This window comes from Euprymna scolopes, chromosome 22 (genome assembly GCF_053919585.1).
Source record: "Euprymna scolopes isolate OS-2025 chromosome 22, ASM5391958v1, whole genome shotgun sequence".
Taxonomy (NCBI): domain Eukaryota; kingdom Metazoa; phylum Mollusca; class Cephalopoda; order Sepiida; family Sepiolidae; genus Euprymna; species Euprymna scolopes.
Window position 1 is genome coordinate 120,109,369 of NC_136503.1, and position 22,500 is coordinate 120,131,868.

At 30.6% G+C, this 22,500-nt stretch overlaps 1 protein-coding gene across 3 annotated transcripts in view; it reads left to right on the plus strand.

Annotated features, from left to right (window-relative positions):
• The window catches only part of LOC145243687 (solute carrier organic anion transporter family member 4A1-like), a 357,257-nt gene that overhangs the window by 280,045 nt on the left and 54,712 nt on the right, over positions 1-22,500 (plus strand). For all 3 annotated transcript variants that reach the window (XM_080106745.1, XM_080106746.1, XM_080106744.1), the window contains one exon: positions 5,625-5,912. In XM_080106745.1, coding sequence (XP_079962871.1) covers positions 5,625-5,912 — 288 coding nt within the window. The remainder of the gene's footprint in view (positions 1-5,624; positions 5,913-22,500) is intronic.

Below are 22,500 nucleotides of genomic sequence, written 5' to 3' on the forward strand. Positions count from 1 at the left end.
AATACTTGCTAGACATTTTTTCTGAAAAGTTGAATACTTCTTATAAAAACTTAACACTTTTCATAAAATACTTGCTAGACATTTTTTCTGAAAAGTTGAATACTTCTTATAAAAACTTAACACTTTTCATAAAATACTTGCTAGACATTTTTTCTGAAAAGTTGAATACTTCTTATAAAAACTTAACACTTTTCATAAAATACTTGCTAGACATTTTTTCTGAAAAGTTGAATACTTCTTATAAAAACTTAACACTTTTCATAAAATACTTGCTAGACATTTTTTCTGAAAAGTTGAATACTTCTTATAAAAACTTAACACTTTTCATAAAATACTTGCTAGACATTTTTTCTGAAAAGTTGAATACTTCTTATAAAAACTTAACACTTTTCATAAAATACTTGCTAGACATTTTTTCTGAAAAGTTGAATACTTCTTATAAAAACTTAACACTTTTCATAAAATACTTGCTAGACATTTTTTCTGAAAAGTTGAATACTTCTTATAAAAACTTAACACTTTTCATAAAATACTTGCTAGACATTTTTTCTGAAAAGTTGAATACTTCTTATAAAAACTTAACACTTTTCATAAAATACTTGCTAGACATTTTTTCTGAAAAGTTGAATACTTCTTATAAAAACTTAACACTTTTCATAAAATACTTGCTAGACATTTTTTCTGAAAAGTTGAATACTTCTTATAAAAACTTAACACTTTTCATAAAATACTTGCTAGACATTTTTTCTGAAAAGTTGAATACTTCTTATAAAAACTTAACACTTTTCATAAAATACTTGCTAGACATTTTTTCTGAAAAGTTGAATACTTCTTATAAAAACTTAACACTTTTCATAAAATACTTGCTAGACATTTTTTCTGAAAAGTTGAATACTTCTTATAAAAACTTAACACTTTTCATAAAATACTTGCTAGACATTTTTTCTGAAAAGTTGAATACTTCTTATAAAAACTTAACACTTTTCATAAAATACTTGCTAGACATTTTTTCTGAAAAGTTGAATACTTCTTATAAAAACTTAACACTTGTCATAAAATACTTGCTAGACATTTTTTCTGAAAAGTTGAATACTTCTTATAAAAACTTAACACTTTTCATAAAATACTTGCTAGACATTTTTTCTGAAAAGTTGAATACTTCTTATAAAAACTTAACACTTTTCATAAAATACTTGCTAGACATTTTTTCTGAAAAGTTGAATACTTCTTATAAAAACTTAACACTTTTCATAAAATACTTGCTAGACATTTTTTCTGAAAAGTTGAATACTTCTTATAAAAACTTAACACTTTTCATAAAATACTTGCTAGACATTTTTTCTGAAAAGTTGAATACTTCTTATAAAAACTTAACACTTTTCATAAAATACTTGCTAGACATTTTTTCTGAAAAGTTGAATACTTCTTATAAAAACTTAACACTTTTCATAAAATACTTGCTAGACATTTTTTCTGAAAAGTTGAATACTTCTTATAAAAACTTAACACTTTTCATAAAATACTTGCTAGACATTTTTTCTGAAAAGTTGAATACTTCTTATAAAAACTTAACACTTTTCATAAAATACTTGCTAGACATTTTTTCTGAAAAGTTGAATACTTCTTATAAAAACTTAACACTTTTCATAAAATACTTGCTAGACATTTTTTCTGAAAAGTTGAATACTTCTTATAAAAACTTAACACTTTTCATAAAATACTTGCTAGACATTTTTTCTGAAAAGTTGAATACTTCTTATAAAAACTTAACACTTTTCATAAAATACTTGCTAGACATTTTTTCTGAAAAGTTGAATACTTCTTATAAAAACTTAACACTTTTCATAAAATACTTGCTAGACATTTTTTCTGAAAAGTTGAATACTTCTTATAAAAACTTAACACTTTTCATAAAATACTTGCTAGACATTTTTTCTGAAAAGTTGAATACTTCTTATAAAAACTTAACACTTTTCATAAAATACTTGCTAGACATTTTTTCTGAAAAGTTGAATACTTCTTATAAAAACTTAACACTTTTCATAAAATACTTGCTAGACATTTTTTCTGAAAAGTTGAATACTTCTTATAAAAACTTAACACTTTTCATAAAATACTTGCTAGACATTTTTTCTGAAAAGTTGAATACTTCTTATAAAAACTTAACACTTTTCATAAAATACTTGCTAGACATTTTTTCTGAAAAGTTGAATACTTCTTATAAAAACTTAACACTTTTCATAAAATACTTGCTAGACATTTTTTCTGAAAAGTTGAATACTTCTTATAAAAACTTAACACTTTTCATAAAATACTTGCTAGACATTTTTTCTGAAAAGTTGAATACTTCTTATAAAAACTTAACACTTTTCATAAAATACTTGCTAGACATTTTTTCTGAAAAGTTGAATACTTCTTATAAAAACTTAACACTTGTCATAAAATACTTGCTAGACATTTTTTCTGAAAAGTTGAATACTTCTTATAAAAACTTAACACTTTTCATAAAATACTTGCTAGACATTTTTTCTGAAAAGTTGAATACTTCTTATAAAAACTTAACACTTTTCATAAAATACTTGCTAGACATTTTTTCTGAAAAGTTGAATACTTCTTATAAAAACTTAACACTTTTCATAAAATACTTGCTAGACATTTTTTCTGAAAAGTTGAATACTTCTTATAAAAACTTAACACTTGTCATAAAATACTTGCTAGACATTTTTTCTGAAAAGTTGAATACTTCTTATAAAAACTTAACACTTTTCATAAAATACTTGCTAGACATTTTTTCTGAAAAGTTGAATACTTCTTATAAAAACTTAACACTTGTCATAAAATACTTGCTAGACATTTTTTCTGAAAAGTTGAATACTTCTTATAAAAACTTAACACTTGTCATAAAAACTAAATGATTTCGTTAAAAGCTGATCTGTTCTCACAAAAAATAGTATACTTTTTATAAAAAAGCTGAATAGTTTCCTAAAAATGAAATACTTTTCGTAAAATGCTGACTAGTTTTCCTAGAAACGGATAATGTTTTATAAAAATGCTGAAGTTTTCATAAAAAATTATCTTCATTTCAAAAAACTTTTAAAATTGTTTAAAAAATTCAATACTTTTTATAACGAAAGTTCAAACTAATCCTACGCATTTTTTAATTGTGAATATTGCACTGCTGTTTGGAATGTGAGTTTGTTCTTTGAATGTTGCTTGGTTGTCTCGCTTTTTACCTTGGTCGGATGCGAGAACGACGTTCAAACATAAAAAAAAACAAATATTTATTCTTTATTTAACGTTATTATTCTTCATGAAATGAATTCTTTCCGTTATTTAAGAGATATATTATTTGGATGATTGATGTTGTTTTCTCTTCCACTAGTTGTAAAGATGTTAATCGACCTGAATAAATTTGGATCAAAAATGAGCAAAATATTTGTATGAATCAATGAGATTTTATTTTTATGTTTACAAAAAACTTATAAATGAAAGGTTCATTAATTGTAAGTAATATTTCAAGTATTTTAAGTGGCCAATATGAGAAGATGAAACATGATTTATTGCGATATCTTTACAGATCCTAAAACATAATTATAACTTATTTACGTTAATTTATCGGTAAGCTAGAAGAACGACTGACTAAATTTCTGTAGTAAATGGTGACCTATTAGATTTGGTTCCTGATATTTAAAAGTCGCTTATTTTTGTGGTTTGCCACGTTTTGTATTAATTTATTCACTTATTTATTAAATTGACATGTGAAAGTTCATAATAGTTAACAAAGCCACCTACTCCTTATGTTAAGAACGGTTTTCTAAATAATCTTCTGCAGTTTACAGATTTTGCTGAAATCATAACGTTATGATTTCAAAAGACATTGACGAGGTGGTGGGGCTTTGTTAACTATTCTATATTTAATAATTTAATAAATAATTTAGTACATTTTGGGAACTGAAACACTCGGCAGAAGTTATATTGTGGATGAAGTTTAATATCAGGAACTGAATCCAACCAACACCGTTTGCTGTTAACTTTGAGTCGGACTTGCTGATTTGCTTCAAACTCTAGTAAAGATTATTAAGTGAACGAGATGAAAATAAGTGACTCCATGTCGCATTTCGTCAAGTGGATTAAAATTGATGACGACCCGGATGTGAAACCATCCCATTTCTTTTTCAGTTTGTTTTACATAAAAGGATTGTCTAGGGTGTGGTTCACTGGTAGATCACGTGATTTCTATATGAAATGCCTAGCATTTGAATCATGTTATCTCTGCGTATGCTGGTATACGTCCAGGTCAACATCATACACTAAAAATAACAAAAGATGACTTGTAAATTATGTATCGCGCACCATATTCTCCAACCTGTGCTACATAAGACTACTATATTTCGAGATACTTTCTAACATATTTTATATTACTAACGAATCATCGCTTATCAAGGCTCAAATGCAACTCGAGTATAAGAGCTAATGAGTTTGTCAGGTGACCGATAAAACAGACTCCTTGGTAATATGGTTGAAACTGGGTGGAATTTATTTAAGAGAACGGCTTTATAAGAATTTGTTAACAGTGGGTTTGGAAACGACAATTTTGTAGTTAGTTGAGAAGCAGGAGCAGACGTGCATATCTTAGATAGAAACTTAGAAAGTTCCGTTTTGCTCACAAAAATTCTGTTTTTGGTTTAGGTATGCAGACGGAAAAGGTGAATGTTTACTGGAAGAACCATTGATTGGAGCTCAGTCGAACATCTACAAGGAAAATTCGATAGAGTTGAGAAACACTAGAAATGTCTCCGCCATGAGATAAAATTCTGTAGAAATGAGGACGTCCGCCCTACTTTATTTCATAATCGGTTTCATGTTCTCTCAAGACAGGCTGAGCAGCACGTCTCCAGATGTGGCGACAGTTCTCCATCTTAGGATGTATTTGACTCTTATCCATGTATAGGATTGTGTCTTTCGAAAGGCCTAGAATGATCCAACCATTTTTCAAGTGATCTTAGCAACAGATTTGATGCAAGTCTTCCACTTTAAGTTTGGCATGAAAATTATTACTCGAAGCTTATCAAAGGCTTCCTCATCGACAGTCAATCATTTCAATTAGGGCAAAAATGGGAGGATCAAAGCATTGGTGTTGAAAAAAGAGAATCTTTGTTTTAGACATATTAAAAGTAATTAGCCATTTGTTCCTTATTAAATGAGGAAAATGAATCAGATAAATCTTGATTAATTAAAAAGTGTTGCCATTAATAGTTAGTACTCGTTTGCAAATTTGAAATCACTAGATGCCTAAAAGTTAGACATCTAGTGGATGAAGAACAGTAGATGAACTGTTATCAGAATTTGATTAACGTTTTGAACACGTCTGATGAAATCCACTAATGTGGAATAGCTAAATGACAAAGTTTAGAACACAATACTTTTGCGGTTCTGATTTGTAATAAACAATTTAATATTAATGTCGTTCTTCACTGCCATTTATCTTTTTTGCAGACTTCTTTCCTTTGAATCTCTATAAAACAATCTTCAGCAACCCATTACTTCTGTACTTTCTGTATAAATACCATTGTTATTTTATTGTTCATGAAGATTGCTTTCTCACCTATTACGCTTTGTTGCAGGCTTTGTGCTCAATGGACTCAACAGTGTCAATGCAACCTCCCTAGAACGCCGTTTCGGGCTCAACAGCTCAAACATCGGCATGATTGCGAGCGTTTACGACATCTCAGCGGCTTTGCTTGGGGTGCTTATCAGCTACCTCTGCTCTCGGGGCCACAAACCGCGATGGTTAGGAGTCTCCATCATTATCATGGGACTCGGTTCCTTAGTAATGGCCTTACCACATTTTACAACAGACCTCTATAAAATGGGCCAGGAGACAGTCGTCGACCAAAGTCTTTGTTCAGTAGGTAAGTAAACCTAAATACTTATCCTTCACTCAATAATAAACATCAATATATATGCATATTTATATATATATATACATATATATATATATATATGTATATATGCATATGTATATATGTATATATGCATATATATATGCATATATATATGCATATATATATATACATATATATATGTATATATGCATATATATATATATATATATGTGTATATATGTATATATATACATATATATATATGTATATATGCATATATATATGTGTATATATGTATATATATACATATATATATATGTATATATGCATATATATATGTGTATATATGTATATATATACATATATACATATATATATGTATATATGCTTATATATATGTGTATATATGTGTATATATATACATATATATGTGTATATATGTATATATACACATATATATGTATGCATATATATGTATATATGTATATGTATATACATGTATGTATATATGTATATATATGTATATATATATATATATATATATATATATATATATATATATACAACTCAATGTCTGTGTATTTGTGTAATGTTTGTGTGTTCCCTATATGAAGTAAGATTAGAAAATCTTAATAAAATCTAAATGTGTATTCTAATATAAAATGTATTAGTGAGGATAACAGAAGTGTTCTCAGATCTCTAAATTCACCCCTAACTTTAAATTTACTTTACTTTTACGAAATTTAAATCATGTCCAACATTTTCTGCAGAAGACAAAAGTGATTGCGAATCCTTTATCTAATGGAGCTATCCTTTAAAGGAGCATCCTTTAAACATTCAAATACGTATTTATTCGATTTTAATTAAATTTTAATCATCTAGATAAGATATTAATTCAAAGACTTTTTCAATATTTCAGCTTCTTACAATTATGTTAGGGTACGTAACGGATGAAGGAGCTGCTGGTGTTATAAGTGAAAAAGTACATAATATTTACCCGAGCTCACATGCGATCGACAAGAAATCACTCAGCTCTAAGTAGGAAGTAATGCCTGGGTGAGCTTAACTCGTTGGTTGGAGCCAAACCATAACTCGTTTCAACACAATGTCCCTGTGAATCATTAAAGTTTTCTTATGTTCGTAATAATATTAGTGAGATGGCAAGAATTAGAAATGGATGAATACGTTCAGAGAAATTCTGCTATTTTAGCGAAGTGTTGCAGCTGTTATCAAATGGACGAGCCTATCAGGTGTGTATATGCATGGTAGCTTATCAGATTAGCTGACTATGTACAAGCTGCTGGCCCGATAATCTATTGTTATCAGAAAATTGTTTTACATAGTGCTACAAGCAAGCACCCTGGAGGGATGTCACTCTGGCCTACAAAAAGTGCCTAATGAGCCCAATCGTAGAGGCCCCTCGTGGAAGGTAAAACCTGAAAAAATGAATCTCCTAGAATTACACAGAACCTGCGTTCGACAAAACATGGTAAGAAAATACTACAATATTTTCTTTTCAAGTGTACACATAGAATTCTAAGTGATTGAAACTCCAAACGAAACATGTTTCCAATTTTTCTGATTTCTCTTCATCAACACTTACAGCAAATCTGTTATTCGCAAGCAAACATGCAACTTTGTGGCCATTCAAAGTGTTGTGCAATTTTTTCTTCACAATAAATTTCTTGACCCTCAAGCAACCTTGAGACAGAATATATTGGGCTTGAATTTTCAATTTCTCAAGAACAAGCAGGGATACTCCGAGTTGCCCAGGTCCACATGTAGTTCCGTTGGACACACCTTCTATATTAAGTATATTGGGCACTTTTTTCATTATTATATGTCAACTCTATCGTGAGCAACGTCGATACTCCCACAACAATTAAAAAAATAAAAGATACGCTAATCCTACTTAAAAATGGATCAAAACACGAAAATGTAACCCCCCTCCCTAAAAAAACGAAGTACGTGACAAAGATATACGAAGAGAAGAAGCTATTCTCCGGATATTGAGCACTTTCTGGATGATTATATATCAGCGGGTAGGTGCCCGGCGTTGTCCATGCGCTGCCCCCCCTGCCCCAACAAAATCTTTTCTTTCAATCAAAATAGCAGGGGGTGTCTGACCCAAAAATGAATGAGCTGCGGTGGCCGGGATCTAATGAGAAACATGGAAGAAGGCAAAAGCACGGCCATGAGGTCTTATGACGTCATTATTTGTGAAATTCGTTTTATAAACATGGTTCTGGTTTAATACGCGTGATTTTCCGACCTGTTGTAACGACCGTGTTACTTTAGAGTCTGTACTAGAAAAAAGTAGAATTTTAAAAATCTAAATGAAAGTTTTTGTTTTAAAAATGACTACTTATTACTTATTATGGTATTAAAAGTACAAAAAATAAGCACTTACGATGTAAAAAAAATGTGATGTGCGTAATCCTCGAAATAAGAAAATTGTTTTTGTTAGACGCCAATAAAAAATGCCAAATAAATAATACAAAGTACAAAAAATATTTTTTAAATCTTTTCATCTTGTTTACATGCAAAAGAAAAAAATTTAAAAAAATGTAAATGGAAGAAAGTTTGTTTTGTTTTAATTAAAGAATTGTAATTGGAATGTTTTTTGTTTTTTGTTTTTGTTTCTTTTAAATAAAAATTTAACCCTCAGTTTAACTTTCTGTTAAAAGAATCGGAATAAGGAATTGTCTTGTTTGTTTTAATATAATTAGCCACTGAAATTACAAAACAACCCTGTTTAAATGCCAAAAATAAATAAATAAATAAAACGACTGCTGTTAGTTATACGTGAACCTCCAAACTAATAGTTATGACACAACCTTCTAATCCACTGGACCATGGAAATGCTTTTATTTAAACAATTTCAACGAACATTGCTTGACGCATGCGCAGTTTTTGAAATCGTTTAAAAAGAGAGGATTTTAATTGACCTCCGCTTCATATAAAACTCTATTTTTATACGAAATAATTAACCATTTTTCCAATGTTTACTTATTGTCCGAGAGATCGGTCTTTCTAATGATGACGAAAGTTTTTAGCAGACATACACACACAAACACACTGACATTTTCCTTTATATAAAAGACTAGCATGGATACCCGGCGTTATCCGAGTGGACATGAGTTCGGTTTGGGCACAGCTCCCGCAACAATTTAAAATATAAAAGAACGGATTAAAACATAAAATGTAATCGCCCCAAAAAAGAAGAAGTACATGAACACCTCCCCACCAGATATTCTGGCCGAAGGGATACGAAGATAAGAAGCTATTCTCAGGATATTGAGCACTTTTTTATGGCTATATACCAGTTTAAGCGATTTATTTTTGCCTAAGTCTAGAAAGATTTCTCGTTACGGTCTGTTGTAACAAAAACAAACTGAAAATAATTCGGTTTTACAAATAACAAAGTAGAATTTGTTTTAACCGAATAATCGTTATAAAAATTATTAGTTTACAATGTCAAAAAAGTCACCCTCAAAATAAGAAAAATGTTTTGTTTTAATATAATTAAACGCTGATAAAAATGGCAAATAAATAATACAGAGTTTTTGCATCTTTAAACCTGTTTAAATGTAAAAGAAGAAAAGAAGAAAAAGACGTAAATGATAGAAAGTTTGTTTGTTTGTTTGTTTCTTTGTTTATCGTCATTGAATTGAAATTTCTGTTTCTTTTAAATAAAAACTTAACCTTCAGTTTACTTAAACCTCTGATAAAAAAAATCGAAATAAGAAATGTGTTTTTTTGTTTTAATATAAATTACAAAACAACCCTGTTTTTATGCAAAAAAATCAACAGCACTGTAACGTGTAGAAGAACATCAAAACTAATGCTGACGGGGCAACCGCCTAATCTACTGGCCCACAACGCCGATTGCGAAATAACCTTCGAAATTATTTTATCTAAACAATTAAAAAAAAATAATGCTTGATGTATGTACAGTTTTTGAAGTCGTTTAGAAAGAGACAATTTTAACTGACCCTCCCTTCGCTTAAAACTCTATTTCTATATGAAATAATTAAACATTTTTTTCTAAATTTCAAATATTATGCGCCTGAAGGATCGCTCATTCAGATAGTAGCGATTTCAACTCGGTCCGATGCGGTTAACGAAAATTTTTAGTGGACATACAAACATACATTCACACACACACACACACACACACACACACACATATATATATATATATACACACACACACACCGGCGTTTGAGATTTATATATAGACTAGCGGGTGTACCCGGCGTTGCCCGGGTGGTTGTAGGTGTATGTGGTGTTAAATAAAAAAGAACCCGAGGGGGGTAGGATTGAACCGGAAGCCCTGGGGCGAAGTTTGAAAATAAAATCGGCCAGCCAGAATGAGTTAGTGAAAGATATTTGAATTTTATTTAAGAACCAAATTGACAGGTGCGCGGCCGGAAGTTGTCGAGCGTTACGACAACGACGACGACGACGTAGGTTTGTTTGTTATAAGCGAAGTAAAAAAAAAAGAAAACAACGTTAAAACTTAAGCGGAAAAAAACACAAAAAACTAACGTAAGGCAAACGAACGATGAAAACAGAAAACAAACACGTGAAAAATGGCTTAAATAAGCCTGTTACGATATTAGAATTTAAAAAATCGGTGGGTACCCGGGTGTTTTTGGGTGTGTGGTCGGGGGTGGATAAGTGAAGTAAAAAAAGAAACAGAAAAGCGAACGTTACGTGAAAAATGGCTTAAATAACACTGGTTCAATATTTAAATTTAAAAAATCGAAAAAAAAGAAAAGACATTTCACACCACGATTCGAACCAAAAACGTTTAGATAATGAACCATGAACCAACGCGCTAATCAACTGACCTAACGCGACGTACACGGAGTGTGTTCATTTTTTTCAACTATTTAAAGTAAATCAGGGCATGACGTCATCTGACACATGCGTAAAACCGGTCGAGAGGGCCGTTTTTGTTTACCCCCCCCCTGTCGAAAATTGTCGATTTCGGGGTGAAAAAATGAACGTTTTTGGCCAATATTTCGATATTTTTTGAGCGAAGGATTGGGTTCAGATATGATACCGAGTTTGTGAAAATTTGTTTATGTCTGACAAAATTGTTTAGCAGACACACTAACATACACACATGATGATTGCGACGTCTTGTCAGACGAGTGCCATTCCCTCAGACACTGAAAGTTCATGAGCCCGAAAAATGACATATAGTCCTGCCAGCGAATTCACATGCTCAAGCAGACATGACACTAAAGACGGTCATTGTTATACATACATATATATACACGCACACACACATATACATGCGTACATACACAATACACAATACGCACACATACATATACATACACACACACACATTCAAACATAAACAAGACGGTCATTGGTATACATACATATAAATGTATAAATGCATACATACATACATGTCTATAAGCATAGCATACGCTCATATATACCCATATACATACACAACGCATAATACACAAACATACATATACATACCCACATTCATACATACACATATGCATACATATACATCCACATATACAAATACATACACACATATACTTACACATACATATACGTACACATATGCACATATATATACATACACTTATCTACATATACATACACATCCATATATATGCATTAATACACATACACACATACATGCACACATACAAATGCGTATACATAAACAAATTCACACATTTTTTCACAAATAAACTCAGCGATGGATAGTCAAAATGTAGACAGTCCACCGACATATAGTTGCTTACTTTTTTTTTTTAAATAAAAAGTTTGGTTGAGAAAAACACTTTTGGAATAGTAACAGTCCATACATACACACATACATACATACATACATGATGATTGCAACGTCTTGTCAGACGAGTGCCACTCCCTCAGACATTTAAAATCCATGAGCCCAAATGCCTGAGGGAGTATCTATACAAAGATGATGTTACAGAGTCTTAGCTTTGTACGACTGCTAAGTCTCTCTCTCGGTTGAAAATGTTGAGATCCAGCAACAAGCAAGAGCAAGATAGCCAGCAACAAATTAAACTGCAGACCAGCTTAATGCGGGTACTGGTCTCCCGCTTTATGGTTTTTTAAATCAGAGATTTGCTTCTCCTAGAAAGGTTGCCTTCACCACGGCTTACGGGAGCCCTCTCCACCCCAATACACATATACATACACACAAATATACACGGTGCTAGTTGGCCGTTGACCCAGAAAGAGTTCATTCGCCCTTACATACATGCATACATACATACATATATAGTTGGCCGTTGACCCAGAAAAAGAGTTCATTCGCCCTTACATACATGCATACATCTCTTCTCTTCTCTTCAGTAGTCCGTCGCTGACGACAATGACGTTGCACCATGCCTAACAGTCCCAGATAGATTACGCCTGATGGACTCGCTGGTGACTGTGGAGTCCAATTCGTGAATTGCATACACGGCCGCAGGCAGCACAAGGGAAGATGCCGTCTGCCCGCTGCGGGCAGACGGCATATACATACATATATACATACATACATTTTCGCTTTTATATATATATATAGATGATTGATATCACTCTTAATCACGCAAAAATGCAGGCGATATCGAGACTGTTTTAAGAATGCAAATAATGCTGACAACCGTGTTGTAGAAGACAGCTAACTGCATGCTTTATCTACAAAGCAGTCGTTGGTATAAAACTATTTTGAAAATGAGAAGAACACAAGATTCCCATGCCTAATCAACAGAGTCAAATTCCTTAACGGCACATTCTGAAATCTGTTCGGTAGAATTAGTTTATTTAAGAAACAAAAAATGATTCAAAGAAAATATATTAAGCCATTTTAGCCGCCTGAAAATTTCAAATTATCAGAACTTTCACTTTCTCAAGGCGAAAACTATTTTTATCCTCCACTCTATAATAAAGCGAAATGTGTATTCATTTGTGCATACCTGCCTCTGTTCATTACACTTCATTTGTCCGTTGTTCACGGGTCAGACATTTTTTATATTATGCAAGAAGACTCTTCAGTTCTTAAGATTCAGTGGATCTGTTGTTTCAAAATTTTCCTTGACTGATCAACCTTCCTGTGATTTAAGACATTCATGGTTCTGCAACGGTTTATTTAGTTCGATGAAAGTTCCATATTACTATACCAGCATAATCAGTTCATCCCTAGAATAACTTCTATGTTAGGCAAATTTTGGACTTTTATTAGGATTAATCTGTTAACATTATTAGGGTCCACTGTCAACGCCAAGTAGCATTTTTTGTATATAAAATTTCTTGTATACAAAATTTCTTGTATACAAAATGTATTATATACAAAAATTATTATTTACAAAATTTATTATATACAAAATTTCTTGTATACAAAATTTATTATATACAAAATTTATTGTATACAAAATTTATTGTATACAAAATTTATTATATACAAAATTTATTGTCTGCAAATTTATTGCATACAATATTTATTATATACAAAATTTATTGTATACAAAATTTCATGCATGCAAAATTTATTATATACAAAATTTATTGTATACAAAATTTATTATATACAAAATTTATTGTATACAAAATTTATTGTATACAAAATTTATTGTATACAAAATTTATTATATACAAAATTTATTGTCTGCAAATTTATTGCATACAAAATTTCTTGTATACAAAATTTATTATATACAAAATTTCTTGCATAAAATGTATTGCATAAAAAATGTATTGCATACAAAATTTATTGTATACAAAATTTATTATATACAAAAGTTATTATATACAAAATTTCTTGTATACAAAATTTATTGCATACAAAATTATAAAAATGACTGTAAATTTCTTTATCGGAGAAACGCGTTGTTTAAATACACCTGCTCTATCTACTATATTGGGTAATTTTGCCATAAGATATACAAGCTTCCAAGAATAATAGGGTATTATTAGTAGTATAGTTTTTGAATAATACAAAGTTCAAATTTCTGTGTAAAAATGTTATAAAGAAAGACTGTTTTTAAGTTAGAAGTGTAAAAACTTAGGATGTTAGCAGAATGGAACTGAAACTACGTAAATAAAGGAGGCATCCAAAGCACTTTTAAAAGCGCTCTTTCCGAGTTTCTTGTTCATCCCCCTCCGCATGCATAGCAGTATTGAAACCAACTAAATAAAATCAAGGAAACTTCCAAAGCATTTCTAAAATCACACTTTCTGAGTTTCTGCTCCCACCATCTCCAAAAAAAACGATAAAAACATTCCGAATTAGCAGTTACTTAAATTAGCAGTTACTAAAATTAAAATTAAAAAAAAAGATGCTGACTCATTTCATATAGTGAAGAATAAGTCAATTTGTTTTCTTAATTATAAAATAATAAGATTAGATTTTTTTCAAATCATATGAACACGAAGAGATGAAAAATCCCTCCAAAAATAGCAAAACCCAATTTACAGGAAGAATAAATATTTGTCCAACATTTTAGATATTATACATGTGTGGCTATGCCACTCAAGAAAATACCAACTTGGTAGGTCTTTGTTTCGTATTTCTGGACTTTAGCTGGGCGTACACACATGCATACATACACATAAACATCATTTATATAATAAATAATTGAATATCCAATTAAATACCATAAAATGTCGATATTCTTCAATTTGTGATTAAGTAAAAGGCGCTGAAGAAAACATATATTGGAATAAACAAAAGTAAATCAAAGAAAGAACAACCTTAATCCTCTTATAAATGATAGTACAAAAATCTTTGTTTATTTTGAATTCTTTAAACTGATAAAATAATGGCAACTTACTGCAATTTCTTCCATGCCAAAAAAAATTGAACCGATTAATATTCACTGGTGCTTGAGGAACGTTTACAAAGCCGATGCAGTTGATATTAGCACAGTTAAGAGATGGGTGTGTCGATTTCAGGGTGGTGACAGATATGAGTGACAAAACGCACTGCGGATTTTTACCACTGACGCATCAAAAGAGGCTTGAAAACGTGTATTGTAAATGGTGGTGACTATATAAAAAACGGAGGCACAAAAGATCGTTCGTTTACCACTGCCATCTACGCAGCTCTTCGCCATTTTATTTTTTTAATTATATGTTACAGAATATTAGAATAACATCGGTACCGCCTGTTTCAAATTAAAACAAATAATTAGTGCTCTTACCAAACTCTCTGATATCAAATGCTGGTAAGAGTTTGATAAGGGAGACCGATTATAGGTACCTTTTTTTGGATTCGAAACTAACGGTAGCAATGCTGTTCTGATATACATATATAAACAAATAGTACGCTCTAATTTTGGATTTTCTTTAATAAGTCAGCACTCTACTTGATTTCCTTCCCACTAAGCTTATATATATATGTATATATATATATATATATATATATATATATGAAATAAAAACAATTATTATAAACTTGACTATCCTACATATAAAAAATTTTTAAAAATTGTATAAAGAACTTAATAAATCTTATAAAATAGTCCCTCCTAAGACTTTAGATTCCATTAATTCTGAAGCTAAACATTTACTGACTTCTATTAATATTCATAACTTCACTGAAATAATTTCTCCGTGTTCCCTAGATTCACACTCAAGAATCATAAACCTAATTTCTATGACAACCCTTCCATCAGATTGATCTGCCCATCTAACTCTGACTTAGGAGCTGTAAGCAAAAATATCTTAGATAGAATCATCCCTTCTATTAAAGAAAAAGTAAGTTTCCCTCTTTGGCTGAATTCTGATTCTGTAATTAATTGGTTTGTCTGCCTTAAAAATAAACACCTCTTAACTTCCTAACCTTTGACATCCAAAATTATTATCAATTAATTTCTCCGATCCTTTTAAATAAGGCTCTTATCTTTGCTAAAAGAAATTCTGACTTAACTAATTTAGAAATTAAATTAATTCTCCTAGCGAGAAAGTCCCTTATACAATTTAACAATAAACTTTAGACTAGAAAGGACACCCCTGATAATTTTGACATCTTGATGGGTGCAGAATTACCGATTTAGTGGGACTATTCCTACTGAAAGAACTTAAATACCTCTTTAAACATATCCAAGGGGGTCTTTATAGAGACGATGCCCTTTTTTCTACAACAGCGAGGCCAAGAGAGTACAATAAAACAATAAAAAAAAATTACATAACTTCTTCAATAACTTTGGCCTTTCTATAATTATCGAACCAAACAAAAAAACTTCAAATTTTCTAGATGTTACACTTAATCTTAACACCGAAACTCATAGCCCCTATCATAAACCTAATCTTACGCTTTTATACGTCCATAAATCTTCTAACCACCCCAACTCAATTATAAAATCTATAGTACCATCTGTCTCTAGAAGAATTTCTGCTCTTTATGCTGATAAAAAAAAACTTTTAATCGAAATGCTACTTTTTTCAATAATGCTTTATGGAACTCAGGACACAAAGAAAAGATTAAATACAACAATTATGCTCCTCCTGCAGGCCGCCTTAAATCTGTAATCACACACAATATGACTCGTAAGAAACCAGTTCAAATAACTAGATCTTCCGCTATCAATAACAACAATGAACCAGTCTACATATATAATCCAAACCAAAATACTAATCGCAATACCTCTAACCCACCCAGTCGCATTAGGAGAAAGAAAATATTTGGTTTAATCCTCCATTTAGCCAAAATGTCAAAACTAATATACCTAAGGAATTCTTCAACATTGTACAAAACTCTTTCAAATACCCACACAGATATAGTTCTATTTTCAATAAAAATTCAATCAGGATTTCTTATTCTACAATGCCTGATTTAGAACAAAGTATTTTAACATCTAATAACAAAAAAATTAAATCAGCCCCCAAAATCCCTTTCCCAATTAAACCCAAAACTAACTGTAATTGTAATAACAAACATCTTTGCCCACTCAATAATGATTGCATCCATAAAGATGTTATATATTCTTGCACAATTACTGAGCTCCCACGCAATCCTCCCATAACAGACACTAATATGTCGTCTTCAAGTTATTCTTCTTCCCATCCTCCATCTGATATAGTTACTAATCCAATACACTGCCGAGCAGCTCCTCCATCTACAATCATACAACTAGCAATAATAATAATAATAATAATAATAATAATAATAATAATAATAATAATAATAAGATTAATATTAATGAGAATAATAATATTTCTCCTAACAGCCATCCTAACACTAACAATACTCATTATCCCCTCCAAAATAGTCCTCATACAATCGTTGTCCCACCATTTGTTGAACACTATGAACAAAATTCAAACCATTTAACTAATACAAATCAGCAAATTGATATTAATACCAGACCTCGAGCTTTTAATAAAGTACATACATATATCAGCGCTACTTCAACATTAATAAAGAAAAGAATATCAAACCATATTTCTTCTTTTAACAACCATAATTCTAATAATAACAAAGGAACTTCTCTAACCACTTTAATTAAAAAACTTAACCTTAATAATACCCCCTTCTCAATCAAATGGGCCATCATAAAAAAGTTAAGTCTTATACTCTAGGCTCTAAGTCATGTCGCCTCTACACAACTGAAGCTATGACTATAATTACTTCTCCTCAAAGTAACAATATAATAAATTCTAAAAATGAACTGATCTCTTTCTGTAAACATAAGTCCAAATTTAATTATGACAATTTTGAAATTACATAGTTATTATTTTACCTTTTAGATAGATATATATTTTTTTCTTTAACTTTATCGTTTTTTCTACATACTTTCTTAATACTTTATAATTTAATAATCCTTTATTTTATTTCTTTATTTCCTCTTTGCTTGGCCGGTTTTTTATCTGCAATTTCTGTTTTAGTCTTTAAATATTCCTATCTATCTAATATATCAATCTATACACACTTTCATATCTTGTATGTATGTTTATTATATTTTACTATATGCATTTACTTACATTTTTTCTTGCTTTTTCCTGAATTTGCTGATACCGGTCATCCTCTCCCCTTAAATATTTTTTTATTTTTTGTTTTATATTTTATATTTCATTTTTTAATTATTTATTTATTGTTTATTTATTATTTATTTTCTATTTATTTATTTTCCTTTTAGTGCCTTTTAACAACTCTTGCTGACATTTTCTTAAGTAATAACCTGTAGATTTCAGTTGACCTATATTATTTTGCTCTATAAATTTTTTCGCGCTTATTAACATTTCCTGTCTGGGTCATTTTGACATTTGATTTTCTATTTTATATTTAATTCTGTCACCATTTAATTTTTTCCCGTTCTTCTTCTTCACTGATCTTTCTTATTTATATTTATGTGTTGACAGCAGTGGGAAAAGCATATCTTATTTTTCTTTCATTAATATTATTGGAATTTTTTCCCTTTTCCCGTGTACATATTTGTAAATTATTCCATTTCGGCCTTTGGATTATTTTGGACCATCTTCCAATTATGGGATTTCCTTAGATTTTACTTGTCCAAATGGAAATTCAATTAACTTTCTTGAAGTTATATTTTTGGATTTTACCGTCATTGGATTATTTATCTTTCACCAGACTATCCATTCACGTGTAATCACTTTTTTTTTCACCATATTCCCTCTGCTTCACTTTTTTGTTATCAAGTAAGATCTTTGACTAACGTATTGTTTCATCAAATACTTTTGTATGCAAAATCCGATCCCGCATTGTGCTAATTCCTACCCTCTGATGAGAAGGAAAGTATTTCTTCAAAACTCCGCGGATTAAGGACTATCCACTTATCAAATGTTTCCTTTTTCAGATTGAATATGTTTTTAATTCTTTTTCAAAGTGTTTTTAACATGTTTTATTAACTGTTTGCTCCTATATGTGTGTGTGTGTGTGTGTGTGTGTGTGTGTGTGTGTGTGTGTGTGTGTGTGTGTGTGTGTGTGTGTGTGTGTGTGTGATGAGTCGTAGACGACAAAACACGTGTCAGTGGATAATTATATTTCATAATCAATATATATATACATAGATATATATACAGAGATATATATATATACATATATCTACATATATATATACATATATATACATAAATATATATATACATATATATAAATATATACATATATATAAATATATATACATATATATACATATATATACACATATATACATACATATATATACACACACACACATATATATATATATATATATATATATATATATATATATATATATATATATACTTCAGAATAATGAAATGCAACAGATCTACTAGTATGCAAATCCAGTGATTATCAGTCTTACAAAATATTATTGGATGTAATATTTTATAAAGACAATCTCAGCTAAAGGAAAAGTGCTCAATATACCAGATAGAGCAAGTAAATCATAATTTATTTATTTAAATTTTATGATGTGAAACGGTTAAATTTCAAATCCAGAATTGTTATATGCAAGAAAAATAATACATTTCAATAAGTATATGTCCATAAACTTTTCGATGTTTACCCATCTCATCAGAGGAAAAAATATTAGCAAATATTATAAATGGTGTTTATAAATTTGCTAAATACAATAAATATGGAAAATCATAATTAAAAGTTTTTCAAGTTTTTAAATCATAGAGTAAGGAAAATTAGATTTTATTTCAGAATGAAAAGGATATTGAACTTCATATGAAAACTGTATGGTAAATCCTGAAGTGAGAGATTTTGGTAGCAGGGAGGTAAAAGGATCCAATGCGTAACGTAATTCTTCCAAAGCACAAGGTAACAATCCGAAGTAGTCATGATTCCGTGGTTTCTCCTTTTGTTAGATGAGATATCTGGTAAATATTTGATTATATCAATCTGGTGAAGATGTTTTTAAAATAAAAATATAATTTTTAATATTTTTTTAATATATACTTTTCATAATCTACTCCAAGTGTAATTTCAATTTGTGAATAAAAACAAAATTTCCGGAGACAGATAAAACAAAATGAAATAAATAAAAGAAAAGTATTGCGTAACAAAGCCAAGAAAAATAGACATTAAAAAATTAGATGCAGCTTTAGAGATTAAAATTGTATTCATGAATTATATTCATAAATCAGCACGAGTGAAAAATGTATCCAATTGAATTTTTATTCTAAAATTTGAAAAGGTGGTAGTGGGAGAATCAAATATGAAGAGATGAAGAAAAAGGAAAAAACAAAAAAAGGAAGAGGGAGAGATAGAAACAAAGGGGGGGGAGAAAAAGAAAAAGATAGATATAGCAACGAAACCTATTAAAGCCCATACAGACTTTGACTAACAATATAGGTCAAGATTCCGAGACAGAGGCATGAGAAGAAGAAAAAGATAAAGAAGAAGACAATCATACAATGGCATAAAGATGCTTCACGAGGAAAGAAAGGGAAGATAACGTCCTAGCGTTGTATTTTCCCGCTTAAATGTTAGTTAACCTAAAATTTATATGTCTACTATATAAAGTAAAACTCACAGCTTTTATAAGTATTAATAATAGCATTTTAATGAAAATATTTCATCGAAAGTTTGCAGTTAGATTAATCTGTTTTGAAAGTGACGTTTTGAATCTTGACCTTGATACACTTGCTGCGTTTAGCCACAATGAAGAGTTTTGATACAACGAGCAAGTGCCTGTAGATGAATACTTTTTTTTAACTAATAGCTTCTAACTGAAACCAGCTTAAAATTCTGGAATTGCACTTATCTAGTGTTCAGGGCTTTTTTTTTTAATACAGAGCAATATGAGACTTGAAAAGGTTAGGTGTTGTTTAATCATTCATAATCAGTGGTTTGAAGCATTGGGGGAGCATCAGACGACATAACGGCCATCTGATGATCGCTCAAGGCATGAAAGCATTGTTTGAATAACGTTTCAAATTATGAAATAAATTTCCTCATAACTGCTTTCCTTCATAATTATAACTGCAATGTTAACAAATTCGTGTCATTGAATACCCTTTACCCAAAGTAATAAAACACTGTTTATACTATGAATCAATGTTTGTACTCACATAGGATTTCTCATCTTTCATTCCCGTCTCATTAACCCTTATGCTTGAGCGGTTTTGGGCCTTGACAAACAGCGACCACAAATATAAACCCAACAAAAAATAGTTAAACATGCAATTTAAACATGGCTGCGTTTTTCCTTATTTGATTTACCTCGCTAGACGGTTAAACAAGATGTCAGATCTTACTTAAAACTCAGCGCACTGGGATCAGCGCACTCTTGCTCTCAAAAAGGCCTTGAGCAGCTCTGTCGGTGTTTGTTATTAAAGGCGCCTCATATGATTAGCGATAAACAAACCCCTTCTCAGGGAGAAGGTTAAGTTCGACGAGGGGAACCTCCTAACATTGAAGAGCACTCTACTTCAGTTCGACAGCAACAAATACACTGTCAGACTGAGCGTCGAGAATGTATTCCCAACGTGTCTGAAGTTGATTCAACTTATTCAATGCTAAAAAAAAAAAACATGGCAATATTGTATATTTAGGATTGACAGTAAACCTAATTTAAGCCTAACCTTTTTATTGAAATCAATAGATGCAGCCGTTTATGCATAAAATTAATTAGATCAACGAAATCTCAACGTTTTTTCATGATTAAGCAAGTACACGTGGCTGGTCAACTTATATAAGAAGTCGTTTAATGGCAATGTTTCTAATCAAAATGTGTAAATATCTTCGTTTTTGACATTTAAATGTTGTTCTCTCATTTGAATTATCTTTCATTAGAAATCGATTCCTTTACTTTTTATACTTTTTTAATTATTTCATTTTTCTCTTTGTTTATTGTTCGAGTTTTATTGGAATTTTTCATACATTTTCAATCAATTCAGTTTTTCTTTTTGTTTTCGCTCTCTTCTGTTTTTTCTTCTTTCCCTTTGTTTCTTCCTTTCCTTCTTTCTGTCTTTTTCATTTCTTTGTTCTTCCTTTCTTTCGTTTATTTTTCTCATCTACTTCCTTCTCCTTGTTTTCTCTTTTCTCCTACTTCCTATCCTTCTCCGTCGTTGTCATTTTCCCTAATTTTGTTTTCTTTTTCTTTTTCGGCATCATCTTGTTTTTCTTCTCAATTTCTTTTCTTCCCACTTCCTTTTTTTCCTCCTTATTTCTCCTCCTTCCCTTCCTCCTTGTCTTCTTCATTTGATCTCAAAGTGAAAGTGATATTAAGGCCCTGATTTGGGAACATTGTGGACTATGCAGCCACACCTAAGAATTACTCACAGGTCCACTCAGACCCAGAGTGGCAGTACTTGTCAGCTTTTTATCCATTAATAATTAATAACTAGTACGTATAACCAGTCACTAAATGACATAACAAAATTTTTTTTTTACATAGGCATCACACCTTATCAAGGCCAAGAGGCCACTCAAGGATAAGGGTTAAAGAGTGTACAGTAGACATTGGACAATATAGTAATCATTAGTAATGAAAATTTGGTAAATTTGATAACTTATATAGAACGGCTCATCAAGAACTTATTTACGTTAGACTTGAAGACAACCATATTGTAGTCAGCCGGAAAGCAGGAAAACGGAAAACAATTCCACAGGCGTGCAGTTCTAAGAAAGAAGCTTTGTTCATGGAATCTACGTTTAGGTTTAGGC